This window comes from Papilio machaon, chromosome 4, assembly GCF_912999745.1.
Source record: "Papilio machaon chromosome 4, ilPapMach1.1, whole genome shotgun sequence".
In the NCBI taxonomy this organism is placed as follows: domain Eukaryota; kingdom Metazoa; phylum Arthropoda; class Insecta; order Lepidoptera; family Papilionidae; genus Papilio; species Papilio machaon.
The window spans coordinates 8,557,402-8,578,851 of record NC_059989.1 but is presented as its reverse complement, the minus strand read 5'-3'; the positions used below and the strand labels follow the sequence as shown (position 1 = coordinate 8,578,851).

Below are 21,450 nucleotides of genomic sequence, written 5' to 3'. Positions count from 1 at the left end.
AGGTTATTTTATGTAATTAAAGTTTTTTTTGAAAAGCGACCAATTACATATTTATTTTTGTACCTACTTAATATTATTTATCAGACAAAGTTCTTAAGAAGAAGAAATCCTAGTTTTATATTTTTTTTTACTTTTGGCAAAAAATTTCATAAACAAGAACATAGAACCATAGATTGCCATAGACAAATGCAAAAACGACAGAAAATAGTGTGACCAGTTTTAGTATTATTCTGAAATTTTCGCAGAGTTGGAACAAAACATGACAAAAATCGTCACGCATACTACTTACTTCAAAAACAGAACTTAGGCTCTATTAAACACGGTCAGTTTTAAAATGTTAATAATTTGCTTAAAACTTATCTTAGCGTTTTTTAAGTAATAAAAAGAGATTTTTCAAAATTAAAAAATCTTTTACGAACAAAATGTTAGGATAAAAACAGGAAAAATTAGCTGAAAAGATGGGTAGTTAGCAGAATGTTCAATTTAAATCTGGTCACATTGACAAAAATACAGACAATAAATTCATAGCCTTTCAGCCAAGATGGACGTGCGATTTACGAATAAAAATTCTTGAGCTGTATAAAAAATATTGGTGAGATATTTATAACTTTGACCCAAATAAACATTTCGAGTATTTGTGCTTAATGTAATAACTAAAGTTATAGTGCGTACTGTAATTCCATCAAGTTCTCTTTTAGTCGACGTATCAAATTGCGCTTCGTTTTATGGAGTTAATTTTGTTAATTGACTTATATATCAATTTAGGTAAATAAAACAACACAATGTACAATGGTATTGGATTGACGACTCCGAGAGGATCAGGAACTAATGGCTACGTTCAAAGGAATTGGGCCTCGGTTCGAAAAACCAAAGATTCTGTGAATTATCGCACCGAAGAGGAGATTGCTAAGTTGGATTCGGCGTCGAACAAGCAACCTAATCGTGAAATACTTGATCACGAAAGGAAAAGAAAAATAGAAGTAAAATGTGCAGAACTTGAAGATAGCTTGGAAGAACAGGGGTGAGTTTTTGCCATGATTTTCTTATTATATTCAAACTATAGGTTATTATGATTAACACCATGCAGTAAAAGTTCAAATATGTTATATTTCCTCATAACACATTAGAAACCTTTCTATATTTACATGAAATTTGATTTAGTGGTTATGTTAAGGCTTTCCGTAGTGTGCTAATATTGTGTAATGCGACTGACATAACATTGATTAATTTAACAAATTAAATACAGAAGAGCACATCACTTTTATGCACTACAAGAATACCATATCTTTTTTAATGAAAATATTTTAATCATACTTAACCTATACATAACCAAACCTTTTTCATTTAAGTCACAGATGTCTAGATTTGTTTCTATAATATCAATTCTCTAGGTAGAGTAATATGATTAAATTGACTGAACTTAAGCAGGGATGGTGAACCAAAGGCATATGACAATATTTTGTTCACATCATGTATCACAAAATATTGTATTATCACATTATGCAATAAGAAAAAAAGTGTAAAGAGTAGAGAATGTTCCAGTAATCTTAAGAGAAAATTATTTTATGGCATATCTATGATTCATTAAACATTTATTTTAAATATGGCATATTTATATGTGGTTTGCTATCCCTGACCTAAGATATTGTGAATTGAAAAAGTGATTGTTAAAATATACTAAATGGTGATTTGGGTTTAGGGTATTTATTCTACATTGTGATTAGGGTGTTATCTATAAATGATGCTTGCAGGTTGTTTGTTAAATGAGATATTAATGTTAATTATAGTAGATTCACTTATTTATCAAACTTTTTACTATAGTTGTTAATGAAATTTCATGGATTAATTGAGAAATTAACATTCAATTATTTTTGATTGGAAGTTCAATTGCATTAATGATATTTTTTTTAATTTATTTCTCATGGTTGAAAGTTTAATCATGTTGCTGATTTTCTGTTGTTTTGTTAATCATACAATTCTATGTGAAAGGCAAATAAGCTTTAAAATTTTAATTTCACTAAGTTATCTCTAGACTAGTCAGAATGTTGGTTCATTTTATATTCTATGTTCTGTACCTTATATAAGGCATAGTTCATTTTAGTTGTGTTATATGTATTAGCTTTATCCAGTAGTTTACTTGCTACTTTTTTTGTTGCTATCTTTTTTTTTCATACTCATTCCTTTATTGCATGTTACGGTACTTATATTGATGTTTACAATTGTAATGTTAAGAACTTACACGTAACACCCTGTAAGGGCATAGCAATATATATGTAAAATTCTGGTGAAAATGCATAGGAAGGGGAAATATTATATTTGTGTGCGTTCACCGTCCTCATCCTCTGTTGATTAGAGATATGAAATGCTTCTGGAATTGCAGATGTCTATGGGCAGCGGTCGCTTCGCTACTTCGACGAGTTAAGGCTCGCTCGTTTGACACCTTATGATATAAAAAAAAAATTAAAAGTATAAATCTATGATAAAACTAAAAACAATTTCCGAAACCTATTTTTAGCAACTGATTTATAAAAGGAAGTACTTGAATGTTTATGTACCTAGAAAATATATTTTATGAGTGTAACAAAAAAACCTTCGTGTTTTAAGGTACTAGAGGAATGAGATATGGTTGGCCAGATTAACACCTGGTTGTGTTCAAAGCTTGCCACTGTAATTAATTTTTACTGTTTGCACGCGTTACTCGTTACTGCTGTATAAATTAAATTTATCAAGAGATAAAGACTTAAATTATTGCAATTGTCTCCACGCGCTTGCAACCTGTTTTATGAATCGAATGTTGACTTCGACAAATGGGATTTTTTAATAATAATAAAATAGATAATAGGTAGATAATAGGTCTTTCGTAGTAATCAATAATAGGGTATGTCAATGAATGGCCTACTGCTGTATCAGTCGATCCACCCTTGTAAGGGCAACAGCCCCAGTTGCGCACGAGTCAAATCAATAATGCAACAGAGCGGGACTAGGCAACCCCATGTCATGTAATATTCATTTTGACCGCCGCAGTCGAACAAGTCGCGCCGAGTAACGTGGAGTCGTTATCGTTTTTATTGTTTTTCGGAAAGTAATTCCGCGATTACAACAGCGCTGCGTAACATGCATTGGTACGTTCAGGTGACGGCCTAATCGAGAAATAATTTTCAGAATTTTACTACATTTCATTTCCCCGTAAGACGCGGTGTCTGCCGCAAGTCATTCGCAACGTTATTCGTTTGCTAATTTGAATTTCGGATGTGGCAACATATTTTTTTAACTTGTTCTTAATTTAAAACGAGATTTTTTTTAATAATGAGCGTGTCATTGGTGTGGCTGCGCAGGTTGCCGAGGGAGGAGATAGCGGCGCGCGTGGCTGCCTTCAGAGCGAAGCTGTCAGAGTCCAGCAGTGGAGACAAGGACGTGCCCAAAGACGAATTCGGAAGAGTCGCGTGAGTATTACAATATTTTTATTCCACAAGTCGCTACCGATCGCGCCACGCTATAAAATAATAAACGATATTTGATTTCATCTTTCGAAAAGAACTTTAAAAAGGAAATTGCACGCGAGTATTGCGGATATCTCGTAGAATCGTAAAAATGAAAGAAAAAAAACTGATCCTGATAAAAAAATTGTAGTATTTTTTCATGTGAATTTTCTACTTTCTACAAACGATGTTCGTTAACCGTATTTCGTGTTTGTAGATCCTTATTAACATGTGAAAACTTTTCCTTTTTGTCGTTTATTGAAATAAAATAATTGGAAAAATGGCACTTCAGGTCACAGCCAATGACGTCGGCCGAACGATCTGCCAAACGCAATTAATTTCTCTGGCAATTATAAATCGAGTAATCGATTGGAGCCGCAACCCGACCGCGGACAATGTGGGTAAACATACCGAGGAATCAAAGTGAAATCTATTAATATATCTACCTGTTGTTTATACCAATTCGATGTTAAAAGCTTCGAATTCTTCCAATAACTAGATACGTTTTTTACACTATAGTATTAATTTTACTTTCAAGACACTATATGTGATACTAATCTATAGTACATTACTGTACGTCCTAATTCAAATAAAAATCTAACTTTTGACACCTTCAAAATATATTTTTTAACATAGTTCTATGTTCTTAAATATTATATAGATACTAGCTGTCGCCCACGACTCCGTCCGCGCGCAGTTAAAAAAAAAAACTTAATAGCGGTATGAAAAATAGATGTCCGATTCTCAGACTTACTGAATATACAAAATTTCATGAGAATCGGTCAAGCCGTTTCGGAGGAGTTTAAACACCGTGTTTAAACACCGCGACACGAGAATTTTATATATTAGATTGCACCGTCTGAAAGGTTGATGTTATTCCAAGTTTTTGGAAGTATAATATTTTCTTTCTTGTCGAAAATATAATAATACAAATCATATCTGATCTGCCATATCCATAGATTGTAATGTATTGTCCCTTGAATCATCGTGGAGTGTACGAGTCAATGAACTGTGTACTAAACGCAACGTAATCCAGCTAGGGTCCTTTCCTATCGATCGGCATGAAGGGGCCAGTCCGCACCCTCGCTCGGGAGCCGGGGGTGGCGATTTGAAATATCCATGCGCCACCCCAACTCTTACAGCTACCTTGATGTTTATCTTATATTGAAGGGTTAATTATAATTTATATTTCAGTATAACGTTTGATTTTATATTGAAGAAAATTATTTTGCTTGTTTGATTCGGTCTTATAACTCTGCAATTTTATTTTATTTTCCCCCTTCTTTTAGACATATTTAAAAAGTGATCACATTATCGTAGGATAAATATTAGTTATCTTACTTCTGACTAATGTTTTAAATGCGAAAGTTGAGATGGATAGATTTTGAAGGTATCTTCGGAACGGCTGAACGGCTTGATGAAATTTGGCACAGATGTAGAAAATTGTCTGAAGAACACGTAGGCTACTTATACACAATAAGTAGCAATTTTTTTAGTAGTAATTTTATAATTCCGCGCGGACGGAGTCGCGGACAAAAGCTAGTGATTTTATACAGTTTTGTTAGGAAGCGATACAATGCCCCTCCCCTTCTTTTCAAATGGCAAGAAAGATGAAATTATCCTCAATACAATAAAGCACACAAATTAAGTGCTATGACCAACATACAATAATGTGACCATCTACCATTTCATTGGGTTCTTTTATTTTCTTAAAGATTTTTGAACGAGTAACATAATATGTCGTGTTCGTTTATTGAAGTTGGTTTTTGCATATCTTGCAAGAGCCAGGTGCGAAATGCGGTTTCGTGATAGAGCGCTACAATCTGCCGTGTCAAGTGCTTTTGTTCTAAATATGCATGTGGAAAAATAAATAAAAGCTCGACCTAATTTCCACTGCTACTTGCGGTTTCTTTGCACGTTTTCACACCTAGTGCTGATTTTTTTTTTAATTTACCTTTGCGAATAGAATACAAAGGCATATGATATAAAGTTAGCATTTAAAACTGATGTCGTTGTTATTTTGATAAAACATTAGACTTAGTTGTTAATGATATTTAAATTTAAGCAAATTGAAATTATAAACGCACATCTTAAAATTATTTTGGCCTGTATTTTAACCTACGTAAGTAAATTTTTAAAACTCTAGACACTATGAAATATATTTTTATTTGTTACACTTTACTTATTGCAAAAAAATCTGTCTAAACTAATGATTGTATTTTGGTATTATGAACAACAGCTGCAATCTTTTCATATTTACGACACTATGAATACAGTAAGTAGTCTGTGATCTAACTGAAATCGGGCGAGACGAAAATAATGAGCCACTGACTTTTATAGAATAATAAAATAAACGATTTAGTGGCACTAGCTGCAAGCCACAGCTTCAACACAAACAAATTGGAATCTTTAAAAATTTAGATAGTCGAGTTTTATTTTTTAAATGGAACCAACTATTGTAATTCTAGATACTAGTAACTTTGGTTCACTAAATTTATCAAGATGTGACTTATTTAATAGAAATAAGTGTAACTATTTATTACAAACGGAAATTATATTTTACATTTGTGATGTTGCACGAAATGTACAAAACCACACCCACGCATTCAAAGTAAACGTGACTTAAAAGTCACGCAATGAAATGAAATCAGTTAATATATTTTTCGTGCAAAGAATTTTGTCATTGGCTGTCACACATATCATTGTGGTTTGCAACTATTAATGCCTTAATTCATACTTCAGTGGGTAAAATAATTAAATAGAATCCAATATCATGCTGCATTTTACGCTTGTATTGATTATGAAACCAAACGATAATATAATCAACTTATGCCAATGATTTAATCTGAAATCACGATATGCAGACCTATTTGTAAGAAGGGTTAATACATCAGGAACGACCCACGATCAGTTTTTCTTTTGCCACACTTTTTGTAAAAGAATTGTGTGTTAAATCCTCCAAGAAATAAGTCCCAAATGTATCTAAATATAAATAGATAACAGATATGTTTGTGGATGTCTGCACGATTGTCATGGTTGAATTTAGCTTATTTCATTAAAATATTTGTTAACAAATATGCTACGCAGTTATTAAAGGACAAATTCAAACTGAAACTTCATTATATACTGTTTACGGCTTGGCTCATTAAGAAAAGGAAATGAAGTACTGCGATTTGATTTGTCACTTGCAAATGAGGCGAACGAAGAGTTATGGCTAAGCATTTCAAATCGTATGTCACTAAAGACAAGGCGTAAAATCGAATGGTTTTTATGCAATAGGGATATGAAAATATAGGAGATGGTTCTAATTGAATCCTTCGGAAAATATGATACGCTGTTTGTAATACGCTAAAATTAAATTAAAGTGTAGTAGTAGCTCTCAACAAATAGCCTCCACCACCTTATTAAAGACACATCTATTGCTGAAATCGTGGGGTTATGAGGTAGAAGTTTGTGAAACACCGACGCGATTTTTTTTTCATGTATTTCTTTTAAAAGCAGTAGATTATCCGATCAGTATTAGTTGATTGGATAAAATATAATCACATACGACGATCGACTTGGCTCGGTATTACGAATATGTGTCAAGCTAGTACGAGTAATGAGATTGCCATCGTAGGTCTTCACTTAATTGTTTTTTTGTAAATTGAACACGACGTTTTTATAAAAGGAATTAAAAAAACTTACTAAATTTGTGACCTATGTGAGACCATGCTAAATTTCAACTAGATTCATGCAGCCGTTCTGGAGATACCTACAAACAAACATAATCTATCCAAACAGTCGCATTTATAATACTAATAAGACACTAGTAAAGTGATATTTTTAATGCTTTGGACTATTTATTTATTCCATAAATTATAAGAATTTCATGAAATTGGTTGCCATTAAGCATTATAGGTAAAGCAACACTTACGAGCGAACAATATAAATCTAGGGCGTCATAATTTTATTATGATAATTACAGTGCGCGAGCCAGCTATAAAAACAGTAAACACACGCAGAGCTAAGCCCCCGGCATTGCGTCCTTAGCACGCCACGTCCGCTATTGTACGCGAGTCGTGATCGAGAAATGCCATATAAAAATAGTTTTTACGTTTTAACGTTTTACACGTACACGGCAGAAGACTCGTGTGTTAACCAACGATGTCATTTTTACTGCGACGCATAAAATTCAAATTATTAGTTGATAGCTTTCTTACCTACCTTGGTATCAAAGAATGAGGTTTGTTTGCTGTTTATATCGAAAAATTCCATCTATTAGTTTTAAATAGGTACCTACTTTAAGTAATAGCTTAGCTTAATCATAGTTATGGCATAGGACTGGAAAAAATTGCAAACAATTTACCAGACTTACGAAAACAATTATTTCAAGAATACCATTTGCAGAGTGATTTTAAAAAAAATGAAGAGTATTGCGAAATTGCTCTCATTGCGACACAAAGGTTTTAATGCTCAAAGGGCGAGGGCGTCGTAGAACGGAGATGAGTTGTTTGCGCAAGCTGCGCGCGTCTGCGTGCTTCCTGACGCCACCCCCGCCCCCGCCCCGCTCGCCAGCCGCAGTAGCGCCGCCGGCCCGCCGCCGGCCGCCGCCATGTAGCCACGCTCCACCTCTCTATGATCAGTCTTCCACAACCGCCTTAAGAATATTTTAGCCTTAAGTAACTAAGTCTTCCATTAGATTTTAAGTAGTTAAGAGATTTTAAGTATTAAGATAAGATGCAGAGGGGCGGAGCGTCGCGTCGCGAACGCAACGATAGGCTCGTCTTCGAGAGACTCTGGCGAGGCACCTTTAGGGCCGTCGTGGCGGGCCCGCAGAGAAGGCCCCGCGCATCCTCACATGACCCTAACCCCGAGGCCATAGAAATGCCCGCCGCCATGGCACACCAAGGGCCGTCACACGTCGCAGACTCTCTGGAGCCCGCCCTGCGCACGCTCCTCGCCGGCCTCAGGAGCTCGTGCTGTTGCCGGTGTAACTGCGCAATGAGCAACAATGTTAACAACAATTTGCAGGTCTGTCTCTCCAACGAGGAGGAGAGGAAGTCCATGCGGTCCGTTATAAGGTGGGCATAGGTTTGTTCGATCGATCGGCCGTGGAGCCGATATATGTAGGTCGCTTGCTATTGTTACAGGAAACTTGCTAATTTAATATGAATCGTTAAGCGTACGATAATTCTCTTTAATATAAACAATTTCACGCTCGTTTTCCGCTAACATTGATTGGTACTGGCAACACATAAAGCGATCGATACTTAAATTGGCCCTACACAATTTAGTATTCTAAACTTTTGTTTCATATTTTTAGCGCACTTAGGTGCAAAACAGGTAAATATTCGTTTGTAAAACGACAATTAAAATATTTATTGTTACTTTTAAATGTCTCATAGATAGTTACACTAACTATGTCTCAATTAAAAGTAAAGATACTTTCAATTCCAATTAGATTATACATTGAGATGATGATATCTGTATACAAAGAAAGAAATATTAATACCCAAAAACCTAAAGTCAATGTTTAACAAACAAACGTTAACCAATTCAGCGCCATCTTGAATTTAGATGTTGTTTAACAGCGTACGTGAGACGCACGCGGTCGCAGAAGCGCAACAGGAGAAGAACGCGCGTCTTCGGGATGCGTTCGGAATATCGCCGAGGTTCGTGGAGGGCACCAGTCTGGACCCTGAGAGACGCGCGCGCGAGGAAGCCCGCCGGTACCCGCTCGTGAGGACACCCAGTCATGAGCGAGAGGAGCGCGATACACAGCTCATAAAGAAGAAAAAGAAAAGAAGGTATAAAGCGTAAATCTGTATGCAATTAAAAAGTTGAATTTTTTTTTGCATAAATTTTACTGAAGAGAAACAATTTGTAACTTTAGTTAATTCAAAATTATTTTTAACCAGAATCTAATGAAAATCAAATAAATAATAAAATGGATTGGTAAGCTAATATATTTAAAAACCTTCACAAGTAATTTATGATCTTTTTCTTAGATTTTTTATGGCTTATTAACCATTGGTTCCTGAAACCAAAATCTCTGTATAAGATATATTGTTCTGAATGTTCAAAAACATGTTTTCAGTGCATCACCAGAGTCTAAGAAGTCTAAGAAGAAGAAGTCTAAGAAAAATAAGAAAGACAAGTGGGTATTATTTTTTTTTATTAATGGTTTATGTCATTTGAGTTTTTTTTTACGATTCTATAAAATATAATTTACATCCAGACAGGTGACACTTGAGTTGACAAAGAGGCAAGTATAATAATAAAGTCTTGTATAGATTGCAATAAAAATGATTGAATTCATTTTTTTTAATTACTTATTACAGTCAAAGAAAAATGTTATGGAAATGCATGCGTAGGTATGGCAACATCTAATTTTTTATTTATTTATTTAATGGCAACCTCTCTAAATTTAAGCCGACTTTTTTTATTCTAAAATTTTCATTACCTTCTTTATATTTTAAATGAAAACATAATTCTTATTTGTTGAAATATCTACCGGAATTGTCCATTTCCATTGGCACTACCGCGAGTAGTAATGGTTTAGTGGAAGAAGGGTTTTACTTCTGACCATGATCTTGTTTTTATCCATTCAATTATGTGGTAGAAAGTAGAGCATAGTTATTCAATATTTGGTTTGGACTACCACCTGTAATAACATACGAATACTGACTGGTATCGACATATATACATTAATGTGTAAACTAACGAAAGATTCTTTTTTATTTACATCTAATTTTTAATAAACTAAATATTATGTACACTCAAAAATTAAAAATTGCAGTCTGAGAATCGATAATTAGAAATGTGCAAATTTAAATTCCAGTCCAGAAAGTTATAATACAGTTTGACTCTAATTAAAAGTAACGATCCATATTTTCAGTTTTTTTTTTTTAACCTGAAGCAAAAGGAAAAACGACATACTGAATTTTGTTTTTCTACCCAACATTATATAACCTCCAATTGTTCTCCGATAACCTATAAATAAAAAATAATAAAAAAGTCATTGTTACTTTTGCTTCAATAGACAAGAAAGCAACAAGAAAAAGAAGAAGCGCTCCAAATCACCGAACACGGATAGTTCTAGCAGTTCAGATGCAGCGCACGAGAGCGACTCCGCCAGCTCCGAGGATGAAAAGCAGAAGAAGAAAAAAAAGGTATTTCAAACTTTATCTTTACCAATCTTCATTGTTAACACATCAAGATGACGTAGATGTCTGATTACGTAACGAAAGAGAATTTAAAAACGACCAGAGATTTAAAAATTTTGTATTTATTTTCCATAATTACGAACTTTTTTCAATAACTTGGGTTTTCTACAGCCTTTATATTTACCCTTAAATGTCTATTAAACAGAAATTATCAGTTGTATATCTTTTTGCAATTAAATAAGAGAAAACGGGACTTTCACAGTTTACACAATTTTTTACTTTCAAATGAACATGGGATGTTTTAAACAACACTAACCCTTTGCATTCCTTCCTTACTATTTGAGTGAGTCTTCAATAGTTTAGAGGGGATAGTAATACTAGACGGTATAGCACTCGCTTTCTTTATTTCTGTTATATAAACAACACATTGGCCTGATATACAAGGTTTATACTTCTCACCACTTCCCCAATATTCACGATACGATTAAGGGTTTGACTACATATTAAAATAAAACAGACTCACACAAAAAAATCGAATTTTCCTTAGATTCATCGCTTGATAGTTGAAGTAAAAAATAATTTTGTCCATTTTTTTTGCTACAAGTATAATTCCTACTCATTAATAACTTTCTATGTGGGGTATAACCAATGTCTCAGTGTTGAAAATTTATTATTACATTTAGTTTGTTTTGTTTTATTTTATTTTTCTGTAAATACAAGAAATAGCCAGTAAAAATGATCTGTTTAACTGTGCATCATTTCATAGGATAGCCATCTTTATCTGAAGAAATAACGTATACTGTAAGTATGTCACAAAACAATAACACTCAGTATAAATACTATGTTAGGTGAATACTAAAATGTCGGTGTTAAACTTTTTAAGTTGCATCATTGAAGTTTAACACAAGCGACTAACTGAGATCGTGCAAATAGTGTAACTCATTCAATGGGCTATTGTCAGGTTCTTACGTGAGCACAGTTATTTACTTGCATGGTGTTTCGTAGTCCTTACAAAAGATGGTGGTTTTGCATTGTTTATTAAAACGCGTTACCTTTATTTATTGGAAAAATGTGCTCGGTATTAAAATGCTTAGCAACAATATTACTATTTTGATTTTTTAACATGATATGGTCCTTCGAGCATGATATCGGCTCATTTTTCCAATTTTTAGTGTTAGTGTCAATAAAAATGTGACTAATCCATAACATTCTCCCTCTTCTCGTTTACTCAAAACTTGTTAAGGATGCTCCACATGTTTAAATGGTAGAAAATACCACCACCGTTTGTTATATAAGGTACGTCCCAGAAGTGTTATTTTACATTTGATTTTGTGTAATACTTGTATATATGTATTTATTAACATTCGAACAGTTTTAACGTTATATTGTGTACTTTAGTATAGTAATTGATTAAAAAGCACTGGTGCCAGTCAACATTGTATTCTCTCAAATAGTTGAGAATGTTATGGATGATGAGTGTGACATCCTTTTAAATAAGCACAATTTCGTCATTGTGATTTTTATATTAAATGCTTTTGTGAGTAGCTTCTAATTATTATTTATCGTGATTCATTAATTTAATTGCCTCTGATTAATTTGTTTCAATGTTTAAAAATATAGACGTGCATGTGCAGATATGACATTATTTTATTATGTTGAAATTCTTCTTGCCATTCTTTCAGATTTCAATGGATTGAAGGATTTCATCGATTCTAGTAAAAAAATATAAAAAATGGCGTAAACACTTAGTTTCTTTCTTGGCACTGGTGTTCGAATTGAGCTCTATTAATGATAGTATTAATATTAACTTAAATTTTGACAGAAAAAGTCGAGTGCCAGACACCGTGCAAGCAGTGAAGCATCCAGCCGCGAGAGGTTTGTCTATATTTATGTACTTTCAATACATTTTTTTACCTAAAATGAAGTTTTATTAAGACCTTATCGATAGAATTTTAACACAGATATAAAAAAAAATCTTTGTTACAGTTCTCCAGTAAAAACGACAAAAGATAAAAGATCAGAACGCGAATGTGAACCTGTACCAGATGTCGTACGAAGCAAGAGGAAAGAGAACGAACGCGATGATTTGCGACGTCGCAATAGAAGCGTTAGTGAACGTCGTGACGAGCACACGAGGAACTCTAGATCTGATCTGAGACGACGTGAAGATCGAAGCTCATCCAAAGATGACAGAAGAGAGTCGCCGGAGTATAGACAAAGATCTTATGTCACCAAAATTGTAAACAAAAACCGTGAGTCTTTAGAAGACAATTTAGAAAAGTCACGGTCAGGAAAACGTCAAAGGGCACGATCTGTATCTGCATCTGACGAAGAACCGCCTTCAAGAAATAAAGAATACAAGGCAGAAAAAAAACGAAATGATCGAGAAAAGAGTGACTCTGCTCCTCCGGTGAAGAGGAAACGCAGTATTTCTGTCGAATATCGTAGAAATGATTCATATAATAACGATATAGATCGAGATGTGGATAGGAATAGAAGAGAAGGTTCTTACCGTGAAGAAAGAAGAACTCGCCGAAGAAGCAGGTCGTACGAATATAGGAATGATAGAGGACGAGAGAGCACTCTTAGGAAAGATAAAGATGAAAGATACGACAGTAAAAAATACAACGATCGACAAAGACTTGATCGTAGAGACAGTTATGAGAAAGAAACGAGAAATAAAATAAGTAGATCCAGCGCAAGAGGACATCGGGATTCATCTACAGAATACCAATGCAAAGATAATAGAAACAAGTCAACATATAAAGAACCCGAAAGATATTACAAAGTTTCAAAACCTGATCGATCAGTCTCATCAGACTCTGAAGAGGAAAGGCCTCGCAATGACAGACGTGATAAAGAAATAAAAAGCAAAAGCCGATATTATAAAGACAGAGATGCGTCTCCTCCGGCAAAGGAACAAAACAGAAAGAGTCCATCACCAAGTCGGAGACAGCGTGATGCATCTTTGGCTAAGAGACGAAGTTCTCCATCGCCCTCGCGACGTGTCCCGTCACCTAAACATCGAGAAGCTAATCCAAAGAAACGTGATCCTTCGCCGCCAACAAGGCGAGATTCACCAGCGCCGCGGCGACGACGAGATTCAACTCCGCCTAAGAAACGGGAATTGTCACCAAGAAAACGAAACATTTCTCCACCTAAACGTGATAAATCACCATCAAGAAACAGGGACTCATTGTTGTCAAAGAGACGTGATTCGTCACCACCAATACTCGTTGACTCTTCATCTCCAAGAAGGGGAGCATCTTCACCGTCAAGAAAACGCAATTCATCAGTCTCGAGAAGACGTGATTCACCAGTAAGAAGTCGCGATTCACCACAGTCGAGAAACTATCAGAGGCCTTCGCCTAAAGGTTCGCCTTTAAAGAAGCAAGACTTATCACCGCTCAGAAAAAAAGAAGACAAAATCAAAATATCGCTCAAAGATGTCGAAAAACGTGAAAGCAGGGCTGTTAGAAAATCTGCAACACCTGACAACAGAAGTAACCATAGACGAAGCCGATCAAGATCATCTTCCATTCCCAAGAAAAGAGGCAAAAAAGAGAAAAGTGAAACTCCAAATCGTAAATCGAAGAAACGACAAGGAAGACGTTCTTCGTCACCTAAAGACAAAAACGATAAAGAGAAAAACAATGATCGTAGGGAACGTCGTAGTTGTAGATCAAGATCTCATTCTAATCAAAGAAGCAGAAGCACATCGAGCCTCAGCTATTCTCCAGCAAGACGTAGCCCCGAACGCTACAAGGACATTATTGAAAAATTACCCGAAAAAGATAAGCGTAAATACATTAAATCTCCATCTGACCTACACCCTAAAAAGAAAGACGTCGCAAACTACAAACCTAAAACTTTGTGTATAAGAAGTTCATCCAGTGAAAACGCCGATTCCGAAGATGATTTCTTATCACTGGACACGAGGGACAGACAGGAGGAATTGGATATTAAAGAAATAACTTGGTTAAAAGAGAAATTAGCTCGCATGGCTAAAGCTACTTTGGGAAAGGCCACAGATGAAGCTAATGCTTCCACATCCCAACCTAACTCTAGCGTAGTAGAAGAACAAACTAGTAAAGTTAGCCCAAAACCGGATAAAACGAACAAATCCCCACAAGAAGAAAATAAAATTACGGATAAGTCCAATCCGCCAAAGGAGAAGAGTCCGGTTAATGTTGAAAGTTCACCAGAAGTCAAACGTGTGAGGAGTAAATCTCGCAGTTGGTCGCGCTCGTCCTCCCGACGCTCGCGGTCTCGCTCGAAATCTCCATCGCGAGTGAAATCACGATCCCGGGAAAAATCACGATCACGTGACAAGTCACGTTCCCGGGACAAGTCACGCTCTCGAGAAAAATCTCGCTCCCGTGACAATTCAAGAGGGAAATCTCGATCACGGTCAAGGTCACGCTCTCGCTCCAGGTCATCGCGTTCGAGGTCTCGTTCTTACTCCTCGTCAAGGTAATATTTAATTTTTTGGATATAATATGCAGTCTGTGAATTGTGTATTGTATTTTTATTTCATATTAATTAAAAAAAAATTTTAATGAAGATTATAATACTTTATATGTATTAATTTAACTGCAGGCGGTCACGCTCCAGTCGTTCCAGTTCTTACAGCAGCAGAAGTACTTCAAGATCCTCCCGCAGTTCTTCCAGGTCTACTCGCTCCTCCAGGTAAAGTAATTTTAAGTATTTGATCATTGGTGAGTTTTATCAATAAAAAAAAAAAAATCTTAAATATATCAAGAAATCATATACATTTTCACAAAATTGTTGATGATTTGATGTGATAAAAAAAAACAACACCGTATTGAAAAAGCTCATCAAGTCAAACAATCTACTAAATCAAAACTAACTCAAATTCTGTTTTCCGCTATCGAAACAAAATACAAATGCGAATAAATATATTAAAAAAACCACAATGAAACGGACCAATTGAACTGTGAATGCATGCAACGTGCGCGACGCTATAACGTACAGAACAATGACGGGCGTGTACGCCGATTACCGTAGATCGAGCTTTGCGCGGAGAACGCGCACGCGCTCGCGCTCGCTCTCCATACCGCGGCGCGCGGGCTCGCCCAGCTTCCTCGACAGGAGGCGCATCACGAGGTACCGCCCTACCCCCCACACCCCACCCCCCACACATACAGTGCTTTAGGTACCTACACTTCTTATAGCTCTTATTGAGGTATACTTATAAAACTTTTGAAATAGATTCACTAAGAAAAAAAAAACTTGAGAGGTGTGTTGGGACACCCGGATGGAACGAAGTTCCTTTCGATTAATTAGTGAAGGAACCAATGTTTATTCTATGAATAAAAAACTTAAGTCTTCACAAGAAGTACATTTTATTTCTATGAATTTTCGTTATATATTGTCACGTCGTTGTCATGGTGATATAGCAAAAAGTGTCGTGACAACTTTTCGTAAGAATTTTTTCCGTCTAGCCCCCTTTCACAACGCGCGATAAGGAACTTCGTTCCAAAAAGAAAGTATATTGAGTTTTTTTTATATTTAACGAAACAATGATTTGCAAAATGATATGCATCGTATCATTTATTCATACTTAAAGCACTGTATAGGGCAAAGTAGGGATTGTGTTGAAATAATAATGATTTTTTTTTCTGTGCAAAAATATTGACATTTTATCATTATTGTCTCAAGTGGTTTTGTAGTACTTTAACATTATCCGTGTGTCGCTTCGTATGGCTAATTTAGTATTTATTTTAGCTTTAATTTTTTTCTTTGCAACAAACGCGCCATTTGGAAATCACCTCATAGTATGGTTGTTTTTTTTTTTGTTTTATCGAACATTTTTCATTTTGTTTTTTTGTAGAAAAAAGTCACGAAAATCTAGCACGAGTTCTGAAGACACGAGCAGTAGCTCCGATTAGTGAAGTGACTGCAGATAGAATAGTTTTTAAGTTATAATATGTATTAATTGTTCACTATATATAAGACTTATGTTTTTTTAATATATTGCTGAATATTTCACATGGTGTTTATATTTGCATTTACTTAACCTGTGGTAGACATGCTCATTTTTTTTTGTTGGCATTATACTTTTTCTTTATTCCATTTTTTTTGTTTTCGGATTTCCTAAGTTGTATAATTTGTTTCAGTAGTTTATTAGTCAAAAGATTTCCCATTAATTGTAATACTCAAATTGAAATTGTATTCAAAGCATTCGATATCAAAATAGTAAAAATTTTGTCATAACTGAAACAAGATAATTCAATACTTCCTATTAATTCAATATTCCCTTGAAAATTTGTTGATTCCCACACATAAATAATAACATCATTTCCATATTGAATAATTTTAACATGCGACATTCGTTACTAACAAGGGTGTGCTACTTAACGTGTTTTTAAATAACGTAATTTAAATCAACAAAGTCTTACACTAACTATCTTCTAGTTTTTGTAATTTATTAATATAACTATGTTTTCCTCCGTAGCGCACCCATAATAGATCTTACATACGAATCGAACAGATACAAATATCGAAGAAGAAGGTGAACGAATGGAATCCAATGTTTGAATTTTAATCGTTAAGGAAATAACTTCAAACTGACAGCCAGATGTAGAAAGTGTTGCTATATTTCAATGGACATTTATTTCAAGTGTTTGTTTCTATTTTATTATTAATCTGATTTGTTTCTCTACATTAAAGTTTATTGTGAAATTATGTTTGTTTTTTTTTATTAGTTTTTTTTTGCATGCTAGATTGGTAAAGTAATGTGATGCATTTGTACAGAGACGTTGTAGAACACACTTAAATGAAATAACTTTATATTTTTTTTCTTTCAATTTTCTATAAAGCTAGTTTGGCATTATCACTACAAGTTATGGAGGTAAGCCATATTTGCATATTTTTATAAAAAGTAAGGTATTCTTTCTCGATATAAGTTCTCTTAGTAACTAACATTAACCAATTGAGTTATTGAATTTTGGTTTTATGCGTCGTGACGAGTGAGAAATATATTTAAATAAGTTCGAATATATCGAGTTAGAAATCATACTAATGCCTGTTTTAACTTCACATTTAAATTAAAAATTGCATGTTACAATTTAATTTTGTTCATTTTAACACTGTACTAACTTATGCATGTTCGCTAACAAATTAACAATTTGACCAGCGCAAGGAAACGTCCGATACCGTACAGAAGACCGACGCCATCGTCGCCCAGCACACAGAGCTACTATAGCAGCAGATCCTCGCAGAGGAGCTGGACTCGATCTCCAAGACCTGAACACGATTGAGGCAGCATCTAACCAACAATGATGACAAAATTGGTTTGGGGCCAACCATAAATTACGTTACTCTTTTTTTAGGTTGACAATCCTATTTATTTATGGGTAGAGACCGGAATCCGAAACGCCAATTGTTGGTGTTAAAATATTTCGTTCAAATTTTGGTCTTATTTGATTTTTAAATAGTTCTAGACCATTTTAATCTAAACACATTATTTCAATCAAGATACTAAAGAATATCCAGATTATAAAAAGTTATGAAAATATTTTATAGAAAAACATGAGAGATTAGGATCGGATTAATTTTTATCTGTTCACCGAATTAATATAGTATCGCTCCCATTCCCGTCTGTTTCGTAATTTGACGTAATTAATGGTGGCCGATTTTTTCTTAAAGCTGAAGTAGGTTTATCGGAAATTATGCTTTAAAATTGAACAAAAAGCTTTCTTATTAGGAAAACGTCGCATTGGTTTTACATGAGATTCAATCTGATTGCAAAGTACATAAAGCAAAGATTTTCTATTTTTCAATATAATATGTACCTGTTTGTATCATGAATTTATTATAATTACCTACGATATTAGTTCCGTTTGGTAATTATCTTATTTAGTTATAATTTTGATGGAATAATCGGTCGTATTTCGAGGATGGATGATAAGGCAATTTGCCTTAAAATAATATAGTTTAAAATTAAGCTTATTTCTTTGTTGTTAAAACGGGTCAAACAAATGGTGACATACTGGTATGTAAAAATAATCTCAATTATAGAAATCAAGAAATATAGGAAAAATATAATAAATTTCAAATATATTTACGTAATAAAAATACGTATGAATAATTGAACATGAATTAATGCAAATAAACGAAAATAATGTCTACGTTTTACTAAAAAAACATTATTTAATTATTAATTTACCTTTTTAACGATTTTCGATGTAGTTATACACACCTACGGGAGTTATAATATTCGTTATTTATATATAGCGCTAATGCTTTTAACATTTAATTATAAAAAAAAAGCATTCCAACGTATATTTAAGATGTAATAAAAAACTTGCCAAAGATTATTTATTTTCTCTAAAACCAACTTGTAAAGACATATATAAAAACATCTGTAGAATGATGTTATGCGATAGTACTCAGTAATACTCGAAATCATAAAAAAATGTTGTTTTGATCTCTGTTTACACTCTTATTTTGTTAAAAATATAATATTTTGTTGATAATTTTATTTAAACGAATCTCATATTTAGACATTTAAGTGTACCAAAAATACTCTAGTCGTAAAAGTAACTTAGAATTTAATTCAATATATTTTAGATTATAGTGCAATATATTTATTGAAAACTCATATTTATATTAATTATACAAATTAACATAGTCATTTACAGCTTTTTTTATATTTATTAAAAAAAATTGCAAACATAATTTTTTGTTGATGATGTTTTTAATAGAAACTAAGATCCCAATTTAAAAAGGGAAATCTAGTCGATTTACAAATTTTTTTCCAATCTAGTCAAATTTATTTATTGTACCAACCACCGCATTGTTTTCATATTTACGATTTTTTATGTTTTAAATGCATTTTTTTCTATAGTAATTTAAACTATGGGAATTATTGATGTAATACTGTTTTCACAAAAAAAATATGTAAATAAAAATTCTTTATAATACGAATTTCATTCTAATAAGCAATAAATTGGATGTGAAGAAGTACAGACTCACAATCTGCTTAAAGAATTTGTAATTACCGTCAATGTAGAAAACACCAAATGTAATTTTACGTTCCGTTTTACCGTAGTAATTGTTAATAATTTAGAACGTATAGTCTAATAAGTAGATAAATCCCACACGTACACCATACCATTGCTCTTATCAAAATAAAATAACATGATATAATTTAGTAATTTCATTGATATAACTTCCCTATTGATTTTTCCTCTCTTACCTGTTGTGTCAAGCACAAATCCTTAATCACTTGTAGAACGCTTATTCCGATCTTTTCTTTTTTCCCCCCAACAAGCAAACAAAAGCTCAAGTGTCAAATGGTCATTTTTAAAGAGACACTTATAAACTTTCTCTGATTTTGTTATCGAATGGATAGAAAATATTTTAATACAAAAGTTATGACAAATAATTTTATTAAATAAAACATAATATAATTTTATTAGGTATATAAAATAGAACCACTAATTAGTTATAATGAATGCTATATCAAAAAAATCACGGAATGTTAAATAAGAAATAAATGATTAACAATTTTATATCATTAAATATTCTGAAAATAAACTGTTGCTATTGCAATCGTAACAAATAATCTAGCATAGCTTTAGACTATTCATGAACAGTTTTCATCCTCTATATTACTTTTTTTAACTGCAGATTAAGTTTTTTTAGTTTATATACACAAAAAAATAGACATTTCAGACATATTAAAATTGATCTTCAGTGATTTTTTGCTTCACAGCATTTCCAATCATATTGAAATGTTTTGTTTTTCAAACAAAACAATGGCATATAAATCTTAACATTAAATAACACAACAAGGATACAATTATAACCATAGGTGGGCACAGTTAATCAAAAAGTTAACTTCGTTAATCGTTAATTCGTTAAATAAAAATTTAACTTCGTTAATCGTTAAAGCGTTTAATTTACGAAAATTTAACGCAAGTTAAAGTTAACAGTTAAAGTTAATTTTTGTTTATATTACGAGTATAAGGCGCAAGCGGGAAATGGCCATATGAATAATCTCCGAATCGTATGGACCGATTTTGTCGAGACTTTCAATAGAACTTAGGCTATTTTTTTACTGCGCTTATGAAATCTCGGGCGATCGCTAATCCTATCTATAGTTTAGTTATCTAATATATAAAATTCTCGTGTCACAGTTTTCGTTCCCGTACTCCTCCGAAACGGCTTGACCGATTCTCAGGAAATTTTGTGAGCATATTCAGTAGGTCTGAGAATCGGCCAACATCTATTTTTCATAACCCTATTAAGTTTTTATTAACTGCGCGCGGACGGAGTCGCGGGCGACAGCTAGTATAATATACTAAAATATAATTTAGACAATAGGAGCGATGTACTAATGCCTGTACCATAATAATGACATAGCATGCACTAGTTACACACACTTATATACTACACTGACAATGATGGACAATTGACTTTTTCAGTCAATTTTTTTTATCGACAATCCGACGTCACGGAATTAGATAGCTAACTAAATTTAGACAACACAAATTTTCTATTAAACAGTTAAGACATGTGATAATATTAAAAAAAAACAATCAAAACTTTTGTGCAGTATTTACATTTATCTGTTACTATTTACTCCCGGATATTCATTTGCTCATATTCCAACAACTGAAAATTTAATTTTATGCATAATTTGGTAATATATTTTTTTATTTTAGCTAAGGACCCACGAACAGACTTATCATTTTTTACGTACTTTTTATTTATTAATAAAACTTCTAACATCAGAGGAAACTTATTATAACATTGATAAAATAAACTATATAACCAATCCAGTGATACATCTC

At 33.4% G+C, this 21,450-nt stretch overlaps 1 protein-coding gene across 9 annotated transcripts; it reads left to right on the top strand.

Annotated features, from left to right (window-relative positions):
- The first annotated feature begins 492 nt into the window (after positions 1–492).
- Positions 493–18,095, top strand: LOC106720738 (NK-tumor recognition protein). 9 transcript variants are annotated; one of them, XM_045677790.1, is made up of 11 exons: positions 493–592; positions 766–1,021; positions 3,336–3,443; positions 9,053–9,268; positions 9,559–9,618; positions 10,504–10,633; positions 12,450–12,502; positions 12,614–15,100; positions 15,227–15,316; positions 15,623–15,754; positions 17,787–18,067. In XM_045677790.1, exons 2-11 carry the CDS (start codon positions 783–785, stop codon positions 17,908–17,910), a joined length of 3,639 nt encoding a protein of 1,212 aa, XP_045533746.1. In that variant the 5' UTR covers positions 493–592; positions 766–782; the 3' UTR covers positions 17,911–18,067. The 9 variants fall into 9 exon arrangements, with proteins under 9 accessions (XP_045533746.1, XP_045533748.1, XP_045533749.1 ...); XM_045677792.1 differs by having other exon boundaries at positions 15,656–15,754; positions 17,787–18,066; XM_045677793.1 differs by lacking the exon at positions 17,787–18,067 and adding an exon at positions 17,106–17,278.
- The last annotated feature ends 3,355 nt before the right edge of the window (positions 18,096–21,450 follow it).

Coding starts and splice junctions, on each gene's coding strand:
- LOC106720738 (XM_045677790.1), top strand. CDS start 783: ATGTACAATGGTATTGGATTGACGACTCCGAGAGGATCAGGAACTAAT. Junction 3,444..9,052: donor GACGAATTCGGAAGAGTCGC/GTGAGTATTACA, acceptor GTTGTTTAACAG/CGTACGTGAGACGCACGCGG. Junction 15,755..17,786: donor GACAGGAGGCGCATCACGAG/GTACCGCCCTAC, acceptor CAATTTGACCAG/CGCAAGGAAACGTCCGATAC.